The sequence below is a fragment of the Phascolarctos cinereus genome, unplaced genomic scaffold (genome assembly GCF_003287225.1).
Source record: "Phascolarctos cinereus isolate Bilbo 61053 unplaced genomic scaffold, phaCin_HiC Scaffold_726;HRSCAF=1367, whole genome shotgun sequence".
NCBI classification, from domain to species: domain Eukaryota; kingdom Metazoa; phylum Chordata; class Mammalia; order Diprotodontia; family Phascolarctidae; genus Phascolarctos; species Phascolarctos cinereus.
The window spans coordinates 66,052,860-66,071,936 of record NW_027556098.1 but is presented as its reverse complement, the minus strand read 5'-3'; the positions used below and the strand labels follow the sequence as shown (position 1 = coordinate 66,071,936).

At 33.6% G+C, this 19,077-nt stretch overlaps 1 protein-coding gene across 1 annotated transcript in view; it reads right to left on the bottom strand.

The window, feature by feature from the left end:
- The window catches only part of CFAP47 (cilia and flagella associated protein 47), an 890,592-nt gene that overhangs the window by 206,525 nt on the left and 664,990 nt on the right, over nt 1-19,077 (bottom strand). The window contains 1 exon segment of the mRNA XM_078146130.1: nt 1,726-1,818. Within this exon segment, the coding sequence (XP_078002256.1) occupies nt 1,726-1,818 (93 nt within the window).

Sequence of the window (19,077 nt, the reverse complement as noted above, 5' to 3'; positions counted from 1 at the left end):
GAACAAAATTCCTCAAACTACCGTTTTTATGGTTTAAAACAAAGAATGGATATACAATCTACTGGGATAAGGACCTCCAGGTGAGGAAATTCTATCTACCAATACAGCACAGAATTTTCTCTGCAATTTACACCTTAGATTGTTGCCCAGAGAAAGGAAAATTTAAATGACGCACGCAGCTGGTGTATGTGAAAAGCGAGACTTAAATCTTGGTCTTTCCAGCCTTGAGACCATTTTACCACAGCAGCCCTCATAAGAGGAGTAAGAGTGTTATTCATTGTGGCCTTAAATGTTTAAATTCATCAGAGCAGCTGGGAAAGTATCTTAACTCTCTTACAATGCCACACAAACGTGAAAATAGGAACAACAGCTGCTCCCATCAAAGAAACTCCTTTGCAGCTTTGATTTCTCTGCAATTTTTCTAGGCGGCAGTGCATGTTAAATTGCACAATCCCCCTGAATTGATAAATTGAGCACTTTTTATTCCTTAGCAACAGTACAAGCTACAATAGAGACTAAAAAAAAATCAACAGGATACAAGTTGGAAACATATAAATAAGCAGGCAAATAAAATAAAACTTGCAAATATGTAATGTTTATATATGTATTATGTATTTAAATATATATTTATATTTTATATAGCATACATAAAACATAAATAAAATTTATAAAATAAAATAAAATTCATAAATAAGAAGGTAAAAATGGAAATCATTATTATTATAATGTCTTAAAATGTAGAGTTTTGGCAAGGACAATTAAAATCCAAATAATAAAAATGACTTTATTTTGTGTAGCATCTAAATGAATAATCTGATTATTTATATTAAAGTTAAAAATTATATTTTGAAAATTACAATAACAATTACATTATTCCCTTCAATAAAATTCATGTTTCTATGACCTTTATGCAGAAACTGTCTTAAACGGGTTTTGCTTGAGTTCAAAGAAAATCTTTAAACTCCTGGTATTAAAACTGTGATGAATGCATGTATTTAAATTAAAATAATCACTCTTGTAATTAAAACAAATTAGTAAAAAAGCCTTTCCCTCTAATGAAAAAAGCTTAGAATTAACTCGTTTTAAGGTACTAATTTAAAAACATGTTGATACAAATCTATATGTTTACTCCCCCAGCCATAATGCCTTGCAAATAGACTCTTAATACATATTTGTTTATTGATTGATTTAAATAAACTCAATTGTATGAATTATTCTTAAATTTTTTAAATTAACAACTGAATTGTTTTGAAGATTCAAATTTCTATTTTAACTGCTACTGGGCATTATTGTCTGACAATATTTAGTTCCTGCATATGGAGTCTACCATTATATATTACAATTTGTAATATATAACTGCCTTAAAAGCTGGACCTTTTTTTTTTTTTAGAGTGAGGCTAACTGCTCTGTTCCTAATCTTTTCTCCCACCTTAGCCTTCCCATGCCTAAAAACCTATCTCAGGTATTTCCATGCTTAATATTTCAAAAGCCCCAAAGTATGTCCCTCTTTTGCGCTATAAAAAATGGAGTGTTACTAATGTCATAAACAAGAGTTGACATTTCTGTGCTTTTATTTCTCTTATTAGAATTTTGTTTTACAGGTCAAAATTTTTAAACATTAGCCTTTGCATTCATACAGTTAGCAAGACATCATACATTTTATATTTCCAAGTCTATGAAATGTATCAGTTCAGAGTGTCAGAGTATAAACAGGAAGTCACATACCTTGTGTTTGCTTAAGAGTAAAACTGAAACCAGTATACTTAGTCATACTGAAATCCATAGAAGAGGCAGGAAGCTTAGGGTTGCTGAATTTACCTAATTTAAAAAAAAAAGAAGAAGAAAAATTATTGTATACTTTAATGTCACCATTAAAGGAAGAAAATTTACTGCAGATTTAAATGGGATTAAAAACCTCTTCCAATGAAGACACTGTACAGATACTATTGTTATAGTATATTTGAAAATGTAATCTGATAGAATTTTAAAAGAATTTTCATATGTTAAAGAGCTTACAATATTAAAAAAAAAATCCAGCTAAGAGATATATAATCCACAGTATTCTAACTCCAATCTAGATGCCACATTCATAATTACTTATGTATTTAAGAATATGCATGGGGTATTCTTTATTATTATATGTGATGTCTTATTTTTATGTGTTATAAATGTCTTAATCTCCTTAGAGATCTCAGAAGTGAGGAAAAAACAAATTATTTTGTTGGCAAGAGAAACAGAGACAGAGAGAGAGAGACTATCAGTTCACTTAAGAAATTAACATTTACTGAAAGCCTGCTATGAATTAATTAATATACTAAGTGCTAAGAGGAGATTCAAAGGAAATAGAATCTTTAATTCCTACTATCAGGAATTATACAACCTCTTTAGGGATTAATGCATCAGGTCACTTTATATACATTAAATCTAGCAGGTATCTTTCTAAGATTCATCTTTTATTCCTATCGAGATAAATAGATAGGTAAATAGATAGATACATATATATTATTGTTGTTCAGTCATTTCAGTCATACCATTTAAGTTTTCTTGGCAAAGATACTGGAGTGGTTTGCCATTTCCTTCTCCAACCCATTTTTAGAGATGAGGAAACTGAGACAAACAGGGTTAAGTGCTTTGCCCTGGGCCATAAAGCTAGTAAGTGTCTGAGGCTAGACTTGAACTCATCTTCCTGATTCCAGGGCTGGTGTTCTGTCCACTGCACCACCTAGTTGATGTAAACACACACACGTGTGTATATATACATATACTAATATAATATGCATGTTATGTTTCATATGTGTATACATCCATAGATACATACATACATACATACATACATACATACATACATACATACATACATACATATACAGTTTAAGACATCCTTCAACCAGGTATGTAGCATACCTTAAAAATGTTCCTACTCTAGTGTGTCATCGGGGTAGGGAAATGATTGTAAAATCTGAAAAGCTATGTTGGCCCTACCAAACTGATAAAAAGTTCTGAGTATGTGAGTCTTTCTTCTCAAGACTGGCTTATATAAATTGGTTAAAACTCATCATTAAAAGGTAGTGCTCAGACGAATTGGGTAAAGACAGTGGTAAAGCAACTTATGAAGGTCATCTAACAAGGCGTAGAGGAGATGGACTGGCATTGGTGGAAAGAGTATCCAGATCCAGGAAATCACAGCTCCTTGAAGAATATCCATGTTTAGTTGATATTCTGGTGGAATTCAGAATGGAAGGATTTAGTTCCAACTTTGGTTATCTAAGTTTTCTCTCCCAATTTTTTTTTTAAGTAAAAGAATAAGGACAAAGGAAAAGGTATAATACTTCTCCAATGAAATGTCAACCTACTTTTAGAGAAGCTGGAAGGAAAGCTATTTTTATTAAATCCAGACACTGCAATCAATGGAATTAACTATTTTGTAAAATTTTGTGATATTACTTAGCCTGAAGGAAATTTCTGACTGTTTCTCCAATTTTATAATAAGCTTGATTGATTAATGAGTTGTTTTTTGTTTATCAAGTGTTTATCAACCAATAAAATTCAGTCTATTTTGAATTAAATGATCCCTCCAAACACAGAGAAATTATCTCTAAAATCCTGATGTGCCAATTTATATGAATATTGTATTAAATCCCTGATAATATAATTTTAGTGAAAAAAAGGTGCTAATATCTATATCAGTGTGTGGTGATTTGTTTGAACAAAGGTGAGATAACTGATACGTGTGCTGAATTTAGAGAGTGAAATAACAGAAAAGAGAATAATCCCAGACTATGTCAATCTTGAAGAAAAAAGACAATTCAGAGAAATTGAAATTTAAAGGAGTTACTTTGTAACAGTCATAAACAGCATCCTGGGTTAAACAGGTAGAACTGCATTGGTGCCCACAGGATCTTAAAATACCTACAGGAAGCCACCACTCCCATCCACTATGAATGACTTATGAGAAGACCTAACCAAGAACTACACAGAGAGAGGTAAGTTTTGACCCATACTCCTGGGGGGGAAGTGGGAATTGTCATATCCATGAGAAAAGGAAATCTGTTAAAATATCGTACTGTTAAAAGCTAGCTAAAATGTTCAGAAATCTTGAATTAGCTCTGAATGTTTCAATCTTGTATCCAATTCCCTCAAAGCCATTCCAGAGTTAACTTCTCACTCTCAGCTCAAATCAATTCAATACAACAGACAGAAGCACCCTAGCATAGCACATAGATTGCCTTAAAATCACTAAGCCTAGTTCTAATCCCACATTTGAGGTATGTTGGCTATGTGACCTTAAATAAATTACTTAATCTTTTAGTGTCCCATGCATTATCAAAGACTATGGAGTGCAAAGCAGATGCCAATCTGTATTAGTGGTCAGTGAAATAACAGGTCTAGTTAAAAGAAAATAATGTGCGAAGGACTGTGATGGGGCTACGTACATAGAGAGAAAGTGTGGGGGTTGGGAGAGAGTTATTGTCTTCAAAGTAGTTACATTCTGCTTACATTCTTATGTTCCTTGACATAAAACAGTTGAGACAGTGACCAAATTCAAATGAATTACAAATGTTGTTATGTTTCACATATCCCAAATACATGTCAATCTTGACATATTTACTGCCTACCTAAGCCTCTATATTTCTGACAAGTAAAAGGGCTCATCATGGCAGTAATAATCATAATCACTGGCATTCATAGGGAGCTTTAAAATTTATTAAAACCCACAAACGTGAGCGTGCACACACACACACACACACACTTGAACACATGTTTATAAACATTATCTGGTTTGAGCCTCAAAAAATGATTTTTAAAAGTACCTAGCTTTTACCTCTATAGAGATAAAAACTAGCTGGAAGAAATCCAAGTTTTAATCTTCATTTTATGGGTAACAAAAGAGGCTCAAGGTGGTTAAACGACTTGTTCATGGTCACACAGCAAACCATCCTAAGAAACCCATCATAGTATCTATTACACCAAACTATTTTATCTAACCTTTTAATGGGATTTTCTCCAGATTAGCATTCACAATATTTGGCATATTTAGTGTATATTAAAAATAGTGATACTTAACTCCCCTACATATAGGGGGAAAGGTGAATATAGCTGTACCCACAATCATTTTAATATTTTACTTTAATCATTAAGGCATTTAGAAGGATTTCCTACCAAAAGAATTAACTTTTCTTTAAATAGCTTTGTTCTATTGAGTGAGGTTCTTCAAAGGAATTGAGGTGTAAAAAAAAATGTTCTTCAAATGGCAATTAAATTAGTCTTAGTTTATTTGGCAAATTCACCTTCCTCTTCCTTTGGGGAGAAAGAAGAGATTCAAATGGTATAAGGACTCTCAAGGACATATCAAACAGGAGGGAGGAAAATTAAGAGATGTGGAAACACTTTGAAAAGTAAAGTCAAAGAATATCATGGATTCAGAAGGGAAAGAGCTTCCGAAGTAATTGAGTACAGATTTTGGTTTTGGCTTTGTTTTTAATAGATAAAGAAACTAAGGTCTAGGAAGTTTCAGTGATTTGCTGTAGGTCTCACAAACAGACAGGTAGGGGATTGAACCCTGGTCCTCTGACTTAAAATTCACCACTATACACTACAACATTGAATCTCAAGTTTGATTGTTTCCATGGCATTGGGAAATGTATGTTGCCTAGGCACCAAGTAGATACAGACTTACAAAATGCTGTGTCTGTGAAGCAAATTATTAACCACAAGCTAGTGCCCCACATGTAACACCAGTTCTTGGCCTATATTCCATATACTCTTTGGAGGCCCACATGGAAGTATGGTACAGAATTAGTGAAGCAAAGTAAATTGAGCTTATCATTGAAATGAGGAATCCTGGAGTCCTCTAGAAAGGACTGTGCATTTTCTCCCTACCCTAATCCCCCAACCCTCCCATGACCTGATCTGATTCACAGGCTAGAAATTCAAGTGGATAATTAGGGTGCTAACAAACTGTCCTCCATCTCCATGGAGTCAGAGAAATAGGATCTCATCAAAAAATAAACTTTCCAAAAATACTGATGAATAAAAACTGAAAAAAAAAACCATACTAAGTAAGCAATCATCTATACATTAAACAATCTGAATGAAATTATTTTAAGGTATCAAGTAGATTTAATGATAATCCAACTTCAAGATATTAAAAAAATAGACACTCAAGGACAAAACATAACAAAATGAGTGTTACATAATGGCATCTTTTTGCTGTTTTTTATTGCTTAAAATTTTGTACTGTTATTGATGACTTTTTATGTTAGTGATTTTTTTAAAAAAGTATTTCTTTCTCAGTAATAGAGAGGATCATAAAATGGAAAATGGATAATTTTGATTACATTAAATTAAAAAAGTTTGTGCACAAATTAAGCCAATGCAATCCAGATTAGAAGGAAAGTGGAAACCTGGGAAACCATTTTTACTGCCCTTGTTTCTAAAAAAGGTCTCATTTCTAAAGTATATAAAGAACTGAGTCAAATTTATAAAAATGCAAGTCATTACCCAATTGGTAGATGGTCAAAGGATGTAAACAGGAAGTTTTAAGATAAAGAACTTAAAGTTCTCTATGGTCATATGAAAAAATGCTCCAAATTAACCATGTTTCACCGCATAATCATCACCACTGCTTAATCACTGCACCCTTTGTTTTAGTTCAAAAATTGGTTTGTAACCTTTCATTGTGTAATTGTCACATGGTATATTTCTATTTGTCATGCTGCTTAAAAGGTAAATAGCAATATATTCACCAGCAGCATATGGATACCCATATATCTCTCATACATTGTAAGCCATGAGCCTAGAATTCTCAGTGCACACACATTGTCAGTATTCAATTTTGATACATATTCAAGAGTATTCCATTCTTCCTAATCTTACGCCAAATACATTTTAGGAATAAATGATTTTTAAGTAACATTGGTACAATCTTTTAAAGCTTCACATAATGGTCGCACCCCACTTTTATGAAAAAAAAAATTTGGTAAAAAATCTGTGATGATGATGTGGTGAAATACAGTACTATAGAGAAATGCAAATTAAAACAATTCTGAGGTGTAACACCTCACACCTATCAAACTGGCTAATACAACCAAAAAGGCAAACGACACTTGTTGAACATGTTGGAAAATTGGAACACTAATGCATTGTTGGTGGAGTTGTGAACTAATTCAACCACTCTGGAAAACAATTCAGAACTATGTCTAAAGGGCTATAAAACTTGCATACCCTTTGATCCAGCAATACCACTGCTAGGTGGTCTACATCCCAAAGACATAATTAAAAAAGCAAAAGGACCCACATGTACAAAAATATTTATAGAAGCTCTTTTTGTGGTGGCAAAGAACTGGAAATTAAAGGGATGCCCATCAATTGGGGAATGGCTGAACAAGTTGTGGTATATGAATGTAATGGAATACCATCGTGCAATAAAAAATGATAAGCAGGCAGATTTCAGAAAAACCTGGAAAGACTTGCATGAACTGATGATGAGTGAAGTGAACAGAACCAGGAGAACATTCGACACAGTTAACAGCAACATTGTGCGATGATCAGCTGTGACAGACTTAGCTCTTCTCAGCAATACAATGATATAAGACAATTCCAAAAGACTCATAATAGAAAATGCCAATCACACCCAGAGAAAAAACTATGGAGTCTGAATGCAGATTGAAGCATACTATTTTTTCTGTATCTTTTTTTTCTTTCTTGTGGTTTTTCACTTTCGTTCTGATTTTTCTTTCACAACACGATCAATGTGGAAATTTATTTAATATGATTGTACATGTATAGCCTACATCAGATTACTTGCCATCTTGGGCAGGGGGGAGAAAAGGAGAGAGAAAAAAATTTTGAACTCAAAATCTTATAAAAGTGAATGTTGAAAAGTATTATATTTTACATGTAATTGAAAAAAATACTAGTAAGTGGGAAAAATAAAATATCTCTTTCCCACCTCTCTCAAAATCAATTCATCCCTCATAAAAAAAGCAACAGAGACAAAGAAATACTCATACAGTCACTCTATCCGTATATATAACATTCACCTCTCTGTCATGAAGAAAATGTTTTGTTATCTCTTCAGAATCACTATGGTGATTACTTTGGTTTTTATCTCTTCTGATCTACTTATGTACTCTATATCAATTCACGCAAATATTGCAATGTTTCTCTGAGTTACTCACATTTTACATAGTACATTTACATGGTTATATACACATAGCTACTTATGTATATAGATATGTGCATGTTATCTCTCCCATTAAAATGTCAGCTCCTTAAAGGGCAGGAATCATGCTTTAAAAAATAAAAATAAGCCATTTCTTTGTATCCCTACCGCTTAACACTGTGAGTAGTACACAGTAAGTAATCAATAAAGGCTAGTTGATTGCTACTCATAATTTCTTACTGTAGAATAACATTTAATTATGTTCTCATAGTACAGTGGATTCAGCCATTTTCAAAAGTATGGGCAACTTTGTATCTAGGTCTTTGCTACTCCAAATGCTGTTGTAAATATTCTGATATATTCTGGATTTTTATGGTAAGATCACTTAGTCAAAGGGAATAAATAGCTTAGTTATTTTCTTGAATTATTCCAAATTAGTATCCAGAATGATTGAATCAACACACAGTTCCAGTCAAAAGTACATTTAATATACCTCTCTCTTGAAAGCACCTTCAGCACGAACTATCACATTTTTTTTCCCCAAACTTGAAGAGTGGAAGTAAAACCTCAGAGTTATTTTAATTTACATTTCTTTTAAAATTGGTATTTTGGAACATGGTTTCAAATGGACACATAATGACATGTTAATTCATTCCTCTAGTTTTTGTTTTAATGACAATTCTTAAAAACCTTGTTCATTTTTATAAAGTGCTAAAAGTTTAATGTCCATAATGTTTTTTGTAAATTGGATCCAAACCATACTTTCTTTCCTCCTTTTTCAATTTAAACATTAGTTTAGAGTTAAACAGGGCAAATATAACATGTCTACAGCTATGGCGGTCAATTAAGCTACATAATAATTCATCAATGATAATACTGTAATTGTTATTCACAATTACTATTCACAAAGTTCATATCCTTTACATGTTCATAATATACTCTGAATACATAAAACCCTATTTTTGAACCCAATAAAAACCTTACTTAAAATAATTTGTCTATCCCTTTTTATTTATCCTTGCTGGTATATATCCATAGAAGATATTTCCAAACTAGCAGTTTTCTACATGAATAAAATTAAAAAGCCTATCCAAAGAAAAGTAAATTAGACAGAAGAGAATAAACTCATTATAATATTTTCTATATTTAGGCTCTTTTTGGTTAGTGCTTCAGACTCTTCTCACTAACAGAGGTGATTATCTCAAGCTCCACTTAGGAATATAAATATTTAATATGTGCTTCAACGCCAGAAATATATGGGAACAATAATTTTAGTCCCATTAAAGGGCTTACAGTATTTTTAAAAATTCTATGTCTGTATATCACTAAACTGATTACTTCAAGCCAAGAATTATTCCTGCTCATTGAAAAAGATTTATTAGAAGACCTGTATAAATCTATTTGTTTTCTATTGTCAGATACCACAGTCATTTCTGCCCTTGGGATTAATATATTTCAAGAAAATAAAAGACCTCAGGAACTACTGGAATTGGTGGCGATATCTCTTCTCTAAAGGCTAATAATAATGAGATCTTACATTTCACTCATCACTCACATGATTTTACTACTTGCTGTAATTCAGAAACTAAGTACATCTCTTAACTCTGATTCATAGATTTGGATAGGCACAAAATTGCATTCTAGATATACCTTAGATCTTGCTTCTCTCTTCTCTCCTAACCCACCCCCAAAGTAGTGAAATTTAGATTTATTTGCTTTTGACAATGGTTAATTTTTTCCACTTTTTAAGGTTATATGAGGAAATTATTTCTGAATCCAGTTTCCTTTCTCCTTTGTCAAAATCATACTCTTTCATACTTTGCTTGATTCATGCTCCCTGGGACAACTGCCAGGACACATGTAAGAAAAAGAAAGGAAAGAAAGAAAGAAAGAAAGAAAGAAAGAAAGAAAGAAAGAAAGAAAGAAAGAAAGAAAGAAAGAAAGAAAGAAAGAAAGAAGAAAAAAGAAAGAAAGAAGAAAGAAAGAAAAAGAGAAAGAAAGAAAGAAAAAAGAAAGAAAAAAGAAAGAAAGAAAAGAGAGGGGGGAGAGAAAAAAAGAAAGAAAGAGAAGAAAGAAAGAAGAAAGAGAGAGAGAGAGAGAGAAGAGAGAGAGAGAGAGAAAGAAAGAAAGAAAGAAAGAAAGAAAGAAAGAAAGAAAGAAAGAAAGAAAGAAAGAAAGAAAAGAGAGAGAGAGGGGGGGAGAGAAAAAAAGAAAGAAAGAAAGAAAGAAAGAAAGAGAGAGAGAGAGAGAGAGAGAGAGAGAGAAAGAAAGAAAGAAAGAAAGAAAGAAAGAAAGAAAGAAAGAAAGAAAGAAAGAAAGAAAGAAAGAAAGAAAGAAAGAAAGAAAGAAAGAAAGAAAGAAAGAAAGAAAGAAAGGAGGAGGCAGGGAGGGAGGGAGGCAGGAAGGGAGGGAGGGAGGGAGGGAAGGAAGGAAGGAAGGAAGGAAGGAAGGAAGGAAGGAAGGAAGGAAGGAAGGAAGGAAGGAAGGAAGGAAGGAAGGAAGAGGGAGGGAGGGAAGAGAAAAGAAATCCATTAGCTTTGTTTTTACTGTGAAACAGAAGAAATGTCATAAAATAGTACATAAGAAATTGCATCACAACCATATAATTTCCATCCTCAAATCACTAAACACTATGTTTATGGTATTATTATTGTTCTAATTCTTTTCATATTAAGTGGAGTTCATTTAGAAATGATTGATCTTCCTCCTGCTTCTCTATCACTGTAACTGGACAGAGCACTAACTCCATTTAGTGGGTCCCTATTCAAATCCCGCCTTTTATAATTGATATCTGTAAAGACTTTGGTCATTCCCCTTAATTTTCCATGGCCTTAGTTCTTTCATCTCTAAAATGAAAGAGTGATTAGATGTCCCTTGTAATACTTTCCAAATCCATTATCTTAAGTTTGGCCACCAGGTAGTAATTTTTTTTTTCTGACACAGAAATTCATTAAGACTGACTACTAATGTATTTATCTGTGTTGATAAAAAGAATATGCACTCTAATGAAATTACAGATCCTTTAAACACTATTACTCTTACGAAGTTGCTTCAGATCTCACCTCCACATCACAAAGATACACACTTAACAGAGATCACTGTCTATGAATCAATTTAGATATTACTTTATGAGCATTCACCTTATATATGTTATTAAAATTTTACCATTTGGGTCAAAGGATATGAACAGGCAATTTTCAGATGAAGAAATTAAAGCTCTCTATAGTCATATAAAAATGCTCTGTCATTATTGATTAGAGAAATGCAAATTAAAACAACTCTGAGGTACCACCTCATGCCTATCAGATTGACTAATATGACTAAAAAATGATAAATGTTGGAGAATATATGAGAAGATGGAACACTAATGTATTGTTGATGGAATTGTAAACTGAGCCAACCATTATGGAAACCAATTTGGAACTATGCCCAAAGGGCTTTAAATCTATGAATTCCCTTTTATCCAGCAATACCAATACTTGGTCTGTATCCCAAAGAGATCATTAAAAAAAAAAACAAAGGACCCACATGTACAAAGCTATTTATAGCAGGTCCTTTTGTGGTGGCAAAGAATTGGAAATTGAGGGGATGTCCAATTGGGGAATGTTTGAACAAGTTGTGGTATATGAGTGTAATGGAATACTACTGTGCTATAAGAAATGACAAGCAGGTGGACTTCAGAAAAACCTGGAAAGACTTACATGATTCAAAGCGAAGTGAGCAAAACCAAGAGAACATTGTACACAGTAACAGCAACATTGTGCAATGACCAACTTTGATGGATTAGCTCTTCTCAGCTATATGACTAAAGACAATTCCAAAAGACCTATGATGGAAAATGCTATCCACATTCAGAGAAAGAACTATGGAGTCTGAATACAGATTGAAGCATACTATTTTCTCTTTTTTTTTTTCTTTCTCATGGTTTTCCCCTTTTTTTCTGATTCTTTTTTCACAACATGCCTAATGTGGAAATATGTTTAATATGATTATACATGTATAGCCTATATCAGATTGCTTGCTGTCTTGAGGATGGGAGAGGGAAGGGAGGGGGAAAATTTTGAACTCAAAATCTTATAAAAGTGATTGTTGAAAACTAAATATAAATAAACATTTTTTTAAAAAAACTGTCTCTTGTTCAAGGTTATGTGAATTGTGTATGAGTTTAACATAAAGATTCCACTACTTTAAAAATCCTGAGAAGCCTTGATTTAGAACAAAGTTCTTTTGAAATCAGCCTTATTTCTCTCAGGAATCAAATATTCCTTTGAACTTAGTGCAGAAACCAAAGTTTGACCAGAAGAGAGAAGAATCAAACTGCAGTAATACCTAGAAGTGAATGACTGAACACAGAAGTGAGCAGGACTGAGGCAGGAGTGGTCATGTGAAAAAATTATCAGGGCCAGAATGAAAGGGGAAAAATAAGTCCTGCCTATAGATTTACACTCTTCCTAATTGTTCTCAGTCCTGAAAAACCTGAGTAACTATCTAAGATTGCTCTACAAAATGTTTCCTCAGAAATAAATATATAACAAAGATGATTTAATATAATACATAAGAAAAAAAAAGCCCAGCTCTCTTAACATCTCATTTTCTTCTACAAAGCCAATGAAGATAGACATTTTTATTCCATCTCTTTTGACTGAAATTCAGGTGTGTTCAGATATACAATCCTTGGCTACTAAATAGTCACACCCTCACCAGAATAAAGCATGTCTAAACTCCAGGAACCCTTCCTGTGACTTCAACCTTCCCTTACTACTGCTCTCCTATTTGTTACCTTCCTCTATTGGAATATACAGTCCTAAAGGGCAAGGACTGCTTATCTTCTGCATCTGTATGCTCAGGGCCCAGGACAGGGCCTGACACATATTTAGGACTTAATGAATGTGTCTTTTTTTTTTCATTTATCCATTCTTTCATTTATTTCCTACACAGAACATCAAACTGGAAGGTAGCTGTTTTTACATCATTTGGAAACAAAAACACTGAATGCAAGAAAAAAAATGACATTTTTTATTTTTAAACCAAATCAAATAGAACAAGAATTGTGGTTCATATTTTCACAGAGAATCAAGTCCCTGCAAGCTTTTTTTTTCCTTTTTTCAGATAGCTATGAATGCATAACTCAAATATCCCACTGTGAGATTTATTATAAGCCATCCACAGTCACTGAGTAAGGAAATAAGTATCATCCATGATCAAGTTTTACAAATTTAAAACCTATATTGCTGAGAAGCCAACTCATTCGACAGGATAGTCATTTACACTGTTTTTTTTCCTTGTAAATCATTATTTGTATTTCATATATACATTTCAAGCCAGCATTTGTTATAGCCAGCAGGAATAGAGACTATGTCACATCCTACTCAATAATCTCCTATGGCTTTCAATTACCTCTGGAAACAAATACAAACTCCTTTATCTGTTATTTAAAGAGTGTCACAAGCAGACTCAATTTTCCTGCATAATTATACATTATTCTCCTTTGCTTACTCTGTGGTCCAAAGATCTTTTGTATTTACTATTATTCCTCATATACAGCACTACACTTCGCAGCAAAATGGCATAGTAGATAGAAACTGGGCCTGGAGTCAAGAAGCCCTAAGTTCAAACCCAGTCTAAGGCACTTACTAGCTGTGTGACTCCGTTCCTCATCTGTCGAATAGGGATGATAACAGTGCCATTTCACAGGGCTATTGTACAAATCGAATGAGATCATATTTGTAAAGTGATTAACATGATGCCTGGCACATAGTAGGTACTTAATAACTGCTCATTATCTTCCCTTTCCCTCTCATCCTTATATCTTTGCACTGACTTTCTCACATAGTTGTGTTCCTTCCCACCTCTGCCTCTTAGAATTCGTAGTTTTCATCAAGATTTATTTAAGTATTACCTCCTTCATGAAGCCTTTCCTGATCCCCCTAGGTGTTAGTGGCCCAATCACCTTGCAGCTATTTTGTATATAGCTATGCTGTTTCCCCTAAAAGACTGTAAGCTCTTTGAGGGCAAGTTCTGTTTTGTTTATATCTTTGTATCACCAGGGCATAGAATAGTTCCTGGACCATTGCTGGTGATTAATAAATATGTGTTGAATGTTTGGTTGGACTGCATGTTGGTACCCTCAGATTTATAGCAGCTCACTCCTATTAATTCATTGAAAACACTGAAATTATTTAAAGTATACTTGTATCTTTTTGACAGAACATGCTTCAAAAATTTTTAACATTGTTACTCTCTTTTTTCCCTCACTATACTCACAGAAGGAATGACTTCATAGTCTTTGTTAAGTCTAATTCCTCTACTTGAGCTCTTGATCTCACTTCTTTATTTCCTTTAGGAAGCACCTTACCTTACTTCAGTAATCATACCCATTTTCTGCTGTATTTTTAAGCTACCTGCCCTGCACTAATTCTCTCCCTTTTGTTTAAAACATTTTCATGTTTTCTCAAAACTAAAAAGGGTTCTATGATGCTTCCAGTCCATCTACTTACTATCGTATCTCTCTTTCCCTTCTTTATTTTTTTTGGGGGGGTGAGGCAATTGGGGATAAACGACTTTCCCAGAGTCACACAGCTAGTGAGTGTTAAGTGTCTGAGGCTGAATTTTAGGTCAGGTCTTCCTGACTCCAGGGCCAGTGCTCTATCCACTGCTCTACCTAGCTGCCCTTCTTTACCATTTTTAAAATAGTTATCTACACTTTCTCATTGCCACTTAAATTCTGACTCCCTTTTAATTGGGTTTCTCTTATTTACAAAATTTGCCATCCTTTTTCTGTGTAAAATATTTTATTGGTGTTATTTTCTTTTCATAATATCAGTGTTACACTTCTCAATGATGCCAGGTCCTCTCCTGATAGAATCTTCTCTTAAAAGAAAATAAGATCACTGTTCACATCAGAAAAGGTTTACATACTTATTCCTATTATCTATCACTTCTTCGTCAGTGAGAAGGAAAACATGTACACCATTACATTCTAAGAAGATGAAATCGACTACTGCAAAGAATAGAGTTCTAAAGTCTTTTATTTTTTTTCTTTTCCTTTTCATTATCATTGGCATCATGTAAATCAGGTGTTTTTTTTTCATTGTTATTGTTGTTCTGCTTATTTCATTGTGCATCAGTACATACGGTCTCAAATTTCTCTGAATTCTCTATTATTGTCATTCCTTACAGTATACTAATATTCTATTAAATTCAAATATCACAATTTGTTCAGCCATTTCAAAGTCTGTGGGCTCCCTTTCTCCTTCTAGGTCCTAGCTGTTACCAAAAAAAAAAAAAAGAAAAAGAAAAACTTTATTTTTAAGTTTTTATTTTGTTTTGTTTTTTGTTTGTTTTTACATATCGAATCTTTTCCTTTGTCATTGACCTCTTTGGAGCACATACTTCATAGACTTATCTCTGGCTCAGAGGGTATGTGCAGGTCAGCTTTTTGTTGTTAACTTTATTTTGGTTTTAGGATCATAGGAACATAACATAGTTGGAAATTATCTCAGACAACACTGAATCCAATCGCCTCATTTTCTTGTTTTTTTCTTTCTTTTTTTTTCTTTTTGGCGAGGCAATTGGGGTTAAGTGACTTGCCCAGGGACACTGAGCTATTAAGTGTCAAGTGTTTGGTCTGAGGCTAGATTTGAACTCAGGTCCTCCTGACTTCAGGGCTGGTGCTCTATTTACAGCGCCACCTAGCTGCCCCCAGAAGTTGAGTTTTGATCTGGATCTTGAAAGAAGTCAAGGGGGCAGCTAGGTGGTGCAGTGAATAGAGCAACAGCCCTGAAGTCAGGAGGACCTGAGTTCAAATCTGGCCTCAGGCACTTAACACTCGCTAGCTGTGTGACTCTGGGCAAGTCACTTAACCCCAAATGCCTTTAAAAAAAAAAGAAAAGAAAAGAAAGAAGTCAAGAAAATTAAGAGATAAGGATGAGAAACAGAATTCCAGCCATGGACTCAATGGCCTCCTGACTTGGTAGGTGTTTCAGCAGTCATTGTATTCACCACACTGATCACCAGGTGTGTTTCTGTATGGACACAAGGAGAATCCACATTTTCCCCAGCCAAGCACTATATCCTTGTTCCATATACTTTCCATGCTATATAACTAAGTCAATTTTCTGTTGTTATGGGTTGAATATTCTGTGAGTGCTTGATTTCATTCCAATTTAAAACCTGAACTGTCATCCTGAGCCACACCTGAATGAATTTCCACCTCCTCCTCTTTACCAAGAAAAAGAAAGTCCAGAAGAAAGTTAATAAAATCAATACTACTAATCTATAGTTGGAACTGTTTGATCCTAACCCTTTTTCTTCCCCCTATTCATTTACCCAGATCCAAGTCACTGTGTCTTATCTTTTCTCACTCTCCTTTGCATTGTTCCTTCATAAGCAGCACTCCAAGTTTGAAGTTTGTTTTGCTTGTTTTTTGTCCAATTTTTTTGCTCCTCTTAAACCCCTTTCTTCTCTCTGTGCATAATTGTGAATTCTCTGTTTACCTAACTATATTTTTATACTGCACTTGTTTTTGCCAACTTGCCTTGGAGTCTGGCATCACATTTCTTAGTGTGATGAATTTGGAGTTTCTTGCAGCTAAGAAACTACGGAATGCTTTGTCTTTTAAATTTCCCCTTTGGATCAAGAAATTCTGAACATAAAAAGCCCTTTATTATTCTTGAAATATGATAAGGAGATATTCAGTTTATCATGGCTTTCAAAGATCACAATGATTCTTAGAACATCATTGCCCTGTTTGCCAGATAAGTTGATTTTCTAGCAGGTACCTCAAATGTTCTCAAATTTTTTTTATCTTTTCAATTTGGTTCTAATGTTCCTTTTTATTGGATTATTGATTTCTTATTAATCTGGTCTATTTTTCAAGACGTATATACTACTGGGGAAGGATCTGTACCTCCTGTTATATGCTATTTTTTCTTTTTCGAAGATTTCTAACTTCTGGCTTTAACTTTTGTTTCAATTTTTTCTTCATTCCTTCTAGCCACTCTTGAGCTTCTTCTCACCAACTCATTTTTTCCTGGGTTTCTATTTGTAGTGATTGTGGAATTATTTTATTTCACAACTTTATCTTGGGACTATTATAATCCAATATTATCTGTAATTTTATTCTTCTTTCTTATATCTTCAGTCTTTCAAATAGGGCTGGTTAATGTTTCTTTTGAACTTCTCTTGACTGTACAATTATAGTTTGTTATAGTCTCCTTGATCCTTCAGTGCTGGACCTAGGTATAAGATGTAGGCGACAAGAAGCCATATTGATCTTTCAGTCCGTGGTTTTAAATCATCAAGTCTAGCTAATAATATCTTTTTGATACTTCCTCTTCCAGCAATATGAGTCTGGAGCAGCAAAATGGATATGGTGGTCTTAGTTGTAGCATATGATGAGATCTCACTCAGTGCCTGTAAAACTGTAATTGACACAGTTGAGCTATCATGACAGTGGTCTCTGGGATTTGTCCTTTATTTCAGTAATGGACTGGGCTGCTATGCTAAATCATGCCCTGGCCCATGCCACACCGCTGAACAGGTTGGATGAGATAAGGATTAAGACAATCTCTCCTACTTCCTCCTTTCCATAATTAGACTGGAATCACATAAAGGAAGACAGGGACATTCTAAGTACTAGTTTACTTCTGAAGCTTACAGCACAGTCCTTTCTTGTTTGGGGGAAGGAAAAGTAGCAGAAGTTATCTTACTGGAAGAGATGCCTCTAACTTTTTTTCCTATTTTCTGATTTATTTGGTGCTATTTTCTGTTGTTCTATTCAAGTAGCACATGTGGTTTACATACAACAGTTAATTAATAAATGCTTATTTAACTAAAAAAAACCCAACTTGATCATATTCACCCAAATTAAATTGATTATGTAGGGTTAAAAATCTTCCCCAAAATCAAAGTCTGTAGCTTATTTTTTTATACGTTAACTGCTAAAAAAAAGGAAAAATAAATAAAAACACAAAAAGTACTCACACAGAACTCATTGGTCATATAACTGAGTCAAAGAAATGGTAAAGTAAGTGTGCATCCATATAAAGAATGGTACAAAGTAGAAGCTCCAATTCCTCTGCTTTCTTTAATGATAAAGGGAGTTATTAATGCCATAAGGACAGTATGTATGGTGAACAGTGTCAGGAGTCTTGGTTTTAAGACTCAAGAAATCTCTAAGACTTAGTTTCAAATTCAGAGAGACCTGGTTTAAAGTCCTTCCTCTGACACATTCTGTGTGATGCTGAGAAAGCCAACTGACCTCTCAGCTGCCCCATGCAGCATTTTAAGTTGCAAAGTAGGTGACTGTACACAGAAAGAGTTTCTCACTGTGACCTATACTCATTAAATAACAGGTTTGGTTAAAAACTTTTAAAACTGTAAAAAAAATATATAATTTATAGACAAGTTATCTTGTAATTTGAAATAATTATAATTTTAAATAGCCCCATAAAGTAACTTAAAAATAGTTTTATATAAAATAAAAATGTGAAGAAAACAGAACAATGATAATAGCTCAACTTACAGCATTTTATGAATATATGACTATCTTTATGAATATATGATTACCTTACATTTTCTTTCCCAAAGATATTATTAATCCTAATACAATATTCCTAGGAGACAAGAAGTAGTGGGTATTATTATTCCTATTTTGTAACTGAAGAAATTGACCAAGAGAATTAATCAATTTGCCCAAGTTTGCACAGAAGGTCCATTTCAATAGGTTTCAGAAATTTTTAGACTGAGTGCTATACCGTAAAAAAAGATCAACCACCACAAATGGTCCTTAACAAAACTATTGAGTACAGAAACTATCAAATTCATTTATAGGACATTTTAGAACCAGCTAGATGCTCAATGATTTAGAAGATTCCTGAAATATATATGGTCTTGCTTAAACAGTCTAACCA